Raw genomic sequence first — 10,836 nt, forward strand, 5'->3', positions numbered from 1 at the left:
AAACAAAACAAAGAAAGTAAAGAGGAATTTCCACGCGAATCATGGAGCTCGCGACGGCGTCGGGGCGGTCGAGCCGGTACGAGAAAAGTTTGGGGGTCCTCGCCACCAGGTTCGTGCGGCTGCTGCAGGAGGCGCGGGACGGCGTGCTGGACCTCAAAGTGGTCAGTTGTGTGTGTGTGTGTGTGTGTGTGTGTGTAACAAAGAGCGTGTTTCTGTCACTGACACACGGGGTCAGGTGCAGCCCCCCCCCCCCCCCCGGGGCCCTCCAGCTGTCTCCACTTTATTTTAATGACCATTAATTACACGTTCATGTGTTTATTTTAAACGTTCCCACATATGACAACATTTTGCACGGATTTGATTTGACGCCGACATGCGCAGTCTCCTGCGTGTGTGACTTAATTGTTGACACAGCGTTATTGGGGTTTTTGGTTTTTTTTTAGGTTTATTGTACGTCGCCAAACGTGTTTTATTATATCCGAGACGAAGCGGGTCACTCCGCTCCCGCCGACGTTGGCTCGGGTTATGACCTCTGTCGGTGCCGAAAGGTGATCGTCCGCCGAAAGACCGATTGCCCAAAAAGTGATTGCAGCGTCTGCCCTGTCACCGAAACGTTATCTAGGCCTCAAAACGACTTTCATTCGGTTTGATTCGTGAGGTTTATATTTTAAAAGACCACAGCCCACCCAGCCCCCTCCACCTGTCGAGGTGCCCCTTTTTAAAGGGCCAAAACCAGCTGCATGTAGTTTCCCCCTTGCCAAAAAGTGATGGCAGCTCCTACCTTGTGACTGGAAAGTTGTTTCCGCCTCAAATCTGACTTGATTTCACTCTTGATGGTTATATTTGACAGATTATAGCCCACCCGGTCCTTTTTACCAGTTAAAATACCCTGTAAAGGGCCGATACAACTCATGAAATGCGGTTTTGCACCTTGGCAAACTATAAAAAATTTTTTTGTTTGTTTGTTGTTGTTTTGTTAACCCTTCGCTGACCCGCTCACCCTCTTACACACGTTATTTCTTCTTCCCTTCACCTGTCCGACGTTTCCGCGGTGCGTCTCTTCGATTCATTGTCTGGTCCAGTGGTTTTCCTGACTTATCCGCTGGGGGACGCGACACTTGGAAAGTAACCAAAGTACTTTGACGCTGCGGCGTTTGTGTGCACGTTTCCACTACCGTTGTATTACGAGGCTGGAGTTGGCTCCTCTCATTCGCCGGCTCCTTATTCGAGTTTTTCAGTCCACCTTAAATGGCCGCAATGACGTCATTTTGCCTGTAGGTGGCTCCATTGAGTTTTCCAAAAGGGCTGATCTGTTATGAATGCTCTGTGTTGTATATGTTCTTTTCGAAAAGCTACTATATGAAGCAGCCAGAAAAACAACATGACAAGATGGACTGTAATTAAATAAGGCAATAAGTACTGATTGCACCTGCATGTTTGTCAAGACTTTACTGTAGGATTTTTTTATTATGACTTATAATAAATGACTTTTATTATTAACCTCTGAACATGGTATGCAGGCTGGTGTCATTGTGTTGTGCAATTGTTGTATTTATTTTCTCCTTAGTTGCTCTGTTCCTCCCAACTTCTTTTCAAAACGTGTCAAATCTCACACTTGTTTATGACAAACAATTGACCTAACAATCGGAATCCAGAACTACAAGGGATTTAACTGGAGCAATTGTTTTTATGGTACGGCCTCATTGTGTCACTGCAATTCTTCCGTAATTGCTATGGCTCTCCTCCCCCTTATTTTCAAAACGTCTCAAAAATCTGACACTTGCGCAGGGCAAACAATGTGACTAAGTATCAGAATCCAGAATTACTGTGTCAGATTTTTGAGACGTTTTGAAGATAAGAGGGGAGAGCCATAGCAATTAGGGAAAAATTGCAGTTACACAATGAGAATGTACCGTCTGCATACCATGTTCAGAAGGTTAGAAAAGAATAATTGCTGCTGTAAAATCTCTTGTAATTCTAGATTCTGATACTTATACCCCTTTCCCACTGCGGCAAAAACCTGGTAACACCCACTAACATCCGGCATTTGTCCTTAGTGGGGAAGGTAACACCTGGGTTTCAGTCCCGGGTCAAATGACCCTGCAATAGACACAGGTTTTTATTGGCTCCCTTATTGGCTCTGTTATAAACACAACACCCAGGCTGACATGCAAATTTTCGCCCCTTTACCTGTGCGATGCGACGGGCGTTGACGTTCCAGACGTTGGTGCGTTAATAGACAGGAACACCCGTGTATCATTCCATCATTTCACATCAGATTTGGAATCCAAAATGATTTGAGTGTGGGAACCGGCCCAAGGGGACCACAGCGGAGAACCCGACGCTCCCCGCCGAGCTCAGCCACTCCAGCACCGCGCCAACCCGGTCTCCGAACCAGAGGAGTGTCTCCGCTTCCCTCCGCCGAAGGACTGGATCCTGCACCGCACATTGGGCACTGCGGGTGCAGGCATGGATACTTCATGCTGCTTCTATTGTGGTGTGGGTCGTTCACAAACGATCGATTCTTTTGAACGGCTCTTTTGTAGGAACGAGGGGAACAGAGTCTGGCTGGGTGATGAGCCGTTATTTTTTTTTATTTTTTATTTTTTACCTCAAGTTTCACAGTTTTATGTCATTGTTCGTTTAAGTTGCTGTCTCCTCCTATTTTTTCCCCCAGTCATGCTGGAACCATGACATGTCCCCTTTCCGGCGTGTTTGTGACACCGTACGTGCCACACGTGTGTGTGTGTGTGTGTGTGTGTGTGTGTGTGTGTGTGTGTGTGTGTGTGTGTGTGTGTGTGTGGCCCTTCTGTGTCCCCTCCCCGTGCCAGAGAGTCCCTGTTCAGGCGCCACTTGCGGACAGCTCTGTCCACAGACACGGGTTCAGGGAGGGGGAGAGATGGACACGACTTCCTGGCAGGGTGGTGCAGAGCCGGCATTGTTTTTATTTGTCAGAAACAACAAAAGTGCTTGCTGGCCAAAAGGGAACATAAATTATAAATCAAGAGTTCTTGTCAGCATCAGCGTCCGTCACTCAATCTGGTCCGCAGCCTGTCGGACCCTGCACCACGCGATCATCACTGCGAGACAAACAACACAAAAGAACTCTCCTAGCCGACTCAGACCAATCAGCGGTAGCGGGCTGATCGGCCAAGTCGGAACATCTGTGCCGGTGCGGGACGAAGTCCCCGCTGTTACCCGCAGACCCCGGCTTAACCACGGCCCCTCGTCTGCCACAGATTTACCCAAGAAGACTCAAGCTGTAATTGGGGCCAGAGGGGCTTCTACAAAGTCCTGAATTAAAGGTCTAAATACTTATGTAAATGAGATTTCAATTTTTTATTTTTTATATATTTGCAAAAATTGTGCAAAACATGTTTTCACTTCGTCACTATGGGTTATTGCGTGTAGATTGATGGGCAAAAAGGGAAATTTAAAATTCAAATTCCACTTAAAATTACATCAATTCAAAGTGTGCAAAGAGTGAAGGGGTCTGAATACAGGTACTTTCAGAAGCCACTGTACATACTTTTCAACTCTACATTTCCAACAGTCACATTACTTAAGTTTTTTAAATAAATCAATTTTTCTATATAGTTTTGTAAATTGTAATCAGGATGTTCATGGTGTTCCCATCTTCATAAAAACAAGGAACAGTGAGCACTTAATACCTTTTTTATAAGCTCTATGAGGGTACTGGCTATGACAAGTAATTTTTACTTTATGTACTGAAAGTACATTTAAGAACAAGTACTCAAATACTTAGAAATGTCAGTGTGGTACTTGTTCTTAACATGAGCGTTAGTGTAGACATTTTTTAACAACAAATTGAGCTGCCATCAGTGCCATGGCAACCAGTTGAAACATTGACAGAAATGAGACAAAAAAGCCAAAAGTATATTACAGTTCTATTTTTTTTTTTTTTTTTTTATCTCCCTGTGCATTGTTGCAGCAAGGTTCCCTCCCTACTTGCCGCCAAACCCTAGTTATGTTTACACCCCATCCCCTCCTTCCCACCTCCTCTGTCATTGTATAACTCCTCATTGGTTTGTTGTCAGTGCAATCGAATTTGGCAAAGGCTTTCATCTGCTCGGCGGACCTCGCTCTGCCCCTTTTTCCACTATCCTATTTATTTATCCTATTGTATTTCTCGAGTATCCTGCAAAAGAATGTGGATTTCCCGCTAATCACTGTTAACATGTCATCCGGGGATTAACTTTTTTTTGCCAACATGGATTTGGGCTTCATTAAGTTGTCATTTAGAAACGTGTTTTGTTTTTCATGAAGTGTCTTCTTTTCTTTTCTGTGCTGACAGGCTGCAGACAGTTTGGCCGTAAGGCAGAAGAGGAGGATATATGATATCACTAATGTGCTGGAAGGTGTCGGGCTCATTGAGAAGAAAAACAAGAATGTCATCCAATGGAGGTTTGGTTTGACGAGTTGTTTTTTTTTCCTATTTTTACAGTGTCAGAGCTGTTTAAATGTTGATTGTAATCAGTGGTGGAAGATTTACTTTTACTTAAGTAACAGCACATATACAGTACACAATCGCTCCCATAAAAGTGAAAGTATCACTTTGGCAGTTCTATTTAAGTAAAATTATACTACTTATAAGTACTTCTCTTAATTGTACTCAGAAGTATTAAAAGTAAAAGTACTTATCCAGTCATATCCAGTACCCTACTTTTAGCAAAGAATACGAATAAAATGTTGAGGCGTGGAGTGGAGGGAAGTCTGATGGACTAAGCATTCTGATATGTTCAGTGGATTGGTTCCTCTTTGTGTGTGTGTGTGTGTGTGTGTGTGTGTGTGTGTGTGTGTGTGTGTGTGTGTGTGTGTGTGTGTGTGTGTGTGTGTGTGTGTGTGTGTGTGTGTGTGTGTGTGTGTGTGTGTGTCCGTCTGTTGTGGGACTAATAAATGTTTATCTTATCGTGTGTGTGTGTGTATAATATATAATGGAAAGTCCAAGATCTCCAAAACTGAATAGACCTAAGTACATGTACTTGAGAATTGTGCTGTCTTTTAAAATGTACTTGAAAAAAGTACAGTAATGAAGTACTTGTACTTTGTTACTTTCCACCACTGGTTGTAAGAGGAACAAAAGCGGCTCCTCAGTAGCTAATGAACATAAATGTCCAACTCCCAGCATCCAAATGTTACATTCAAGTATGGTTGCTTATTCGCAAAAGCAGCTCTTAGGACGACAACAACAACAACAACAAAGTAAAAATGAAAAAAGGTACATGCAAGAATTTGGACATTGCAATCTCCCTTCTTTGCTACTCAAATGCATCCATTCCATTTCAACACATCACCTCTGGCCTTTGCCACCCCTCTGTGTGTCTCCAGGGGGAAGAACATGGCCGGCCAGACCCGGGAGGCGGTGGAGCAGTTGGAGACGCTGAAAGCTCAGATGTCGGTGTTGGAGGTGCAGGAGAGGGAACTGGACCAGCAGAAGGCCTGGCTGGAGCAGAGCATCGAGCACCTCTGCAACGACCCCAGCACCAGCGCATATCCTTTCTTTGTCTCCATGTCCATATCTACAGAATCACCATCAAGATGTGTTATTACACCATGCGTATTTTCTTATGCGAGGGATTTGTCATGGTGCGGCGTGGCACATTTCTCTACAGTCGGTCAACTTGTGTTTAAAAAAAAAAAAAAAGAGAAAAACTTTACAGTCTGAAAACTAAAAGATAAAAATAGCCAGATAACACAAATAGCCAAAGAATACTGAACAGAAATAGCCAAATATATGAAAACATGCAGAATACATGAAATCTGATTCTATGCACAGGAAAATTAATTGATAGGCTTATGAATCCATGGCATCTTTAAAAATAATACACTGTGGTCAAAAGATCTAGGTTTGATTTCCTGTCAGTACATTGAAACGTAATGTGTTTGTTTGTTTTTTTGTTTTGTTTTTTTTGTAGCTCCATTCAAGCTCTCCTTTAGAGTTGGTAATTCTAGTCCAATCTGAGAGCCTGTAAAAAATATATGTACTGTATACTCTTACATTTCTAAGTGGAAGGAGCACATTCTTTTCCCGTAACCCATTATGAATGGAATATGTAATTAGTTCCACATGAAACCGGCGCTTCGGCTAATCTGGTATAACTTTCCGGTTATATAACACACAGGTTATTTTCTGTTCTGTCTTCTCCTTCGCCGAATTTCAGGGCCATTTTATTTTTTTCTCAGTTTCCTTAACAACCCCTAAACTTATACATTTGTTACGCATGATGACATATGCAGCGCTTTCAGAGGCGACACGCTCCTGGCTGTGATGGCTCCCTCGGGTACGCAGCTGGAGGTGCCGCTCCCGGAAATGGTTGGTCAATGTTCCCAATCGCACTTAACCCGTGGGTGGACACAAATCCTGCACCCACTCCTGCATGACCCGTGTATCTTTTTGGCGAGTCATTTTTCTTTCAGTCAGGAAAATGTACCTAAGAAAGCTGGAAAACAAAGAAAAAATGTTATTTGATATTATTTAAAAATACCTTATTCACCAAAACATTTTTTATAAAAGGATCCACCTTTGACTTAGATAAAATTGCAGTTTTTGACATAGTTGCATTATTCAAAAATGTTTGTCTTGCACGCACCCCTATTAAATGTGTAAAAACACCCTGGAGTTCAGTACTGGAGCATAGTGCTCCACCATGACAACTACTTTATGACTTGCCAAGTTGTAATGCTTCAGAAGCACTAGTTTCCTTCACTTAAATGATCACAAAAAAATGTGTGGCTTCTGATTGGCCGGTCCAGCACCTGATCTCTCTCTTCACCGGAGCTTCCCGAACCGGATGGAATTTAATTTTGTGTAGGCTGTTATTTTAATCACAAGAAAATCTGTTCATTAGATAATAATGGCAGGGTCCGTTTTTGTATTTTTTCATGTAGGCCTAGTTATACTTCCAATCTCCCGATTATGTCACTGCATCGATGCAGAATCTTCGATGCATCCTAAAATCGAGAAATTTCCACACCTCTATTGGTTTCAGGCTGGCAGGCAGTTGGCACAGAGCGAAAAAAGCTGCTGCATCGTCCCTGTATTCTCTTAAGCTTCTCTGATTCATTTACCCCTGCCGAGCCACGCCGTCTCCATGCCGTCTCATCACATTATATCTAATCTGTATTTTAACTGTTATAGGATTTTAGCAAAATCAACTTTATTTAAATATCATATTTAATTCAGAGAGAAATAAAATGTAGTGCGCAGAGATGAAAAGCATGTATACATATGGATGTACATATACACCTAAATAGGAGTCAAATGTAGATGAAAACATACTGTTTTTGAATGTTGGCGGTCATGTTGCGGCCAGAGTGCTCAGCCAGATTATTCAAGATTCAGTGTGTGGCAAATGTATAGACACAAAAATACCTCATCAGCCCATATACTGTATGTATGTATGTTTGTATGTCTGCACAGTGTTTTACAGGGAATAATTATTCCAGCAGGTATGAGTTTAGTGACCAAAATCAGCCTCTCCATATGTTGATCTTTCTCTGGGGCTAACTAATTGACTAGTGCCAGATGACAGACATCTTATTGGCTCATGAATAGAGTATGGACGCAAAATAATTGAGCGTTTTATAAGTCAGCGTTTTTTTAAAGAAGCAGTTTGTGCTTTCCAATGCTTCGTAATACCTCGAGCCAGTATTTCACACTGCTCCCTTCCTCTGGAGGGCGCGGCCTGCCAGAAGAAGTACCAGGTGACCCTGCGCAGCCAGACGGCGCCCATCCATGTGGTCCTCATCAACAAGGAGTCTGCCTCCTCCAGGCCCGTGGTGTTCTCCGTGCCGCCGGCCGACGACGTCTCCGCCATGCCGACCCCGCCCAGCACCCCCGCCAGCCTGCAGAGGCTCCCCCTCTCCTCCTCCACCGCCTTCTCCATCTCCACCTCCGACTTGGCGTCCTCTTACAGCAGCAGCCAGGACTCCCTTTGTGCCGACCACCAGCAGATGGCGCTGTCGCAGCACGACAACGTGCTGGCTCTGTCCTCCCCTCCAGATCTGCAGATGGGTGAGTTTGGGGTCTTACAAAGCACGGATAAACAAACAAGACAAGCCCTAAATTTGCTCTAAGAGGAAAACTTTACTGACATTTATGTCTCACGGATCCATTAGAACGTCTTGCAGCATCTGGAGTTGATAGTCTCACCCTCATCGATGTTGACGAGACTTACTCGTCGGAACACAAGATTAGAGGACGTTATTTAAACAACATGTTCCCCTTTCAGTGGTTTCGCTAATGTTTTGGGGTTTGGAACTAACTGTCCTTGCAGTTGGAGGTGCATCGGCCTCAATGGGAGATTTGTATCAAGATGAATAAGAAGGAGCCCTTTCTTTTTGGTGATAAAATGTCAGATACAGTGTACCTTGTAGTCCTCCCATTTAACACTACATCTGTTTGCAAAACAGGATATTGCCAATCCTTTTCAGCCACCCTCTGAGCGAGTGGATCCATCTGCTTGATTAGTTGGAGGAAAAACATAAACAGAAGATTTATTCGTTGTCAGTGCATAAATCTTCATATTATACATCTTGCGCTGTGAATACAAATTGTAGCAAAATGTGTGCATTGATGTTGGCACAACACCTGATATACTTTGTAGTATGGAAATATCATTAGAGGCGAACGCATTCATTTAGTAGAATTAGATAAATCGAAGGATCCTCCACCAAATATTCCAACCAAAAATGTGGCCGAGGAAAATGTACTACAGATGAAAATAAATTACGTACATACAATGATACATTGAAAATTATGTTGAATTCAAATTATTTCATACTTAGAAGTGGAAATTTTGTTTATATATGCCATATGTAAAAATCCTTTATTTAATTGCCACTTTATAAGATTTTATGTTTTTGTTTTCCTGCTCTATATCCTGTTCCCATTGTTGGTGGCCCCCTTTCCCCGCAAGAATTCAAAAATAGAGAGCACCAGCGTAGCTAGTTGTCGTCAGTGAACTCTCGATAAGGATGATGTGTTGACGATGTTCTGGAAGGTGTTGTGTAATCCACCTAACACGGGCGATCTTAGGGATTGCCGATTTAAAATTCAGGTGGAATAGTTCCGTGCTATGCTTGAATTTGAACTAGAATTTGACACTGACCTCGGGCGTGTTGTCCCGCCTGCAGAGTGCCACCACATCCAGCCGCTCAGTGCTCCGCAGGCTGCACTGGCCGGCCAGGAGCTACACTCCATGCTGGACATGAGCAGCCTGCTGAAGCTCAGCTCCACTGCAGACCACATGAAGGAGGAGCGAGAAGGTGTGTGTGTGTGTGTGTGTGTGTGTGTGTGTGTGTGTGTGTGTGTGTGTGTGTGTGTGTGTGTGTGTGTGTGTGTGTGTGTGTGTGTGTGTGTGTGTGGAATTGTTTGCAGCAGCAACCATTATCTCATATCTTAGCCCTATAAGTAAACAATAAGATCAGATAAAGTGTTTAAAATTAAGAAAATTGCTTTTACTCAAGCCGTAATGACCATTATAAGGGTGGATATAAATCCAAAACAAACAGTCTTCTCTCAGCACGGCTCCTAAACCAGTTTAACCTCATGACGGATGCTCTCGCTCTCTAGCAAATTAAATCAGCACGCAAGTGTGTTAGAGGAAAAAGGCTTGAAAGCGTACTATTCAGAGGGCTGTATGTTTTTTTTTATTTTAATACCTTTTTATCTCTGTAGCACTTTGAGCGTTTAACTTAACTAAAAGTTAACGTATAATTCAAGGACTGCACAGATTCCCGTTTCAGCTCCGGTGCGATGCTCATGTACATGTACTTATTCTCCTAAATCTGAGGTTTTTTCTACAAAGAAGTTGAGACGCAGGGTCTTCGCAATTGGTGATCTCTTACAGTAACTGAAAATTTCAACATTTGTATTCAGGATTGAGTACACCGTAATAGTAGAACTTGGTCCAGAAGAAAGAAAAATTAGTGCATTGCATCAATCTTGATTTCTTTTTTAAAATTATTATTCTGTTGAATGTTATGGAAGGTTCCAAATATAAGGAATAACTACTTTCTAAGTACTTGGCTCGGAAAATCTAGAGGAATCCCTGTTCGCCGTGCAGAGCCGTCAATGCATGCTCTGCTGGGGAACGGATGCAACATCAGTTTTTATTTATTGATTGCTTTATGTCCCAAGGAGTTGCTGACCTAATTGATGAGCTGATGTCTACTGATGGTAAGCGCCACAAAATGTCTCCGCTCTTTCTAAATACAAAATAAACCCGGCCTACAATCTATTGTTGCGCAGTTGGAAGGATTTTTAGGGCGCCCCCGTGCGCTCTATTCTGCGGTATTCCAGCTTGCACACTCTTGTCCCAACGCAGGCGTGGACTACAGCTTCAACTTGGACGACAGCGAGGGCGTGTCCGACCTGTTCGATGTGCAGATCCTCAACTACTGACAACTTCCGAACAACGCCTCCACCAGCTGCTCCATGTCTCTGTCGAGAGGTTGCGTTCATTCCTCTTATTTCTTCCCTGTTTTGGCGTTATTGCACTGCCTTTTTCCCCCAAATTGTTTGCCATATTCCAAGTATTTTCCATGCGTGAGATTTTGCTTCCGAGCTCCAGAAAAGCTCCTGTGAACTGAAACTGCCTCTTTTGCTCTGGAAGGTATAAAAAGAGGATCAAAGGGTCTAATCTGGTTCATCTACGAGGACAAATAATTACCTACTTTTTTTTTTTTTTTTTTCGTTTGGTAGTTTTGTTTGTTTTATTTATTGAGGACTTGCATACATATGAGTGGTGCAGGAGATAATGGAGCAATTTGACCTGTGGTTGAAATTTGGTGCTTTGGTGAATGTTAACCAGG

General features: G+C 43.1%; 1 protein-coding gene across 1 annotated transcript; it reads left to right on the top strand.

The window, feature by feature from the left end:
• Window positions 1-41: 41 nt before the first annotated feature.
• On the top strand, window positions 42-10,426 carry e2f5 (E2F transcription factor 5; the record flags this gene model as incomplete). The annotated part of the gene is made up of 7 exons (XM_080010405.1): window positions 42-161; window positions 4,316-4,425; window positions 5,350-5,511; window positions 6,226-6,334; window positions 7,699-8,035; window positions 9,157-9,288; window positions 10,350-10,426. The coding sequence occupies 7 exons, from the start codon at window positions 42-44 to the stop codon at window positions 10,424-10,426; spliced, it is 1,047 nt and encodes a 348-aa protein (XP_079866531.1).
• Window positions 10,427-10,836: the final 410 nt, after the last annotated feature.

Source organism: Zeus faber, assembly GCF_960531495.2.
Source record: "Zeus faber genome assembly, chromosome: 12".
NCBI lineage: Eukaryota > Metazoa > Chordata > Actinopteri > Zeiformes > Zeidae > Zeus > Zeus faber.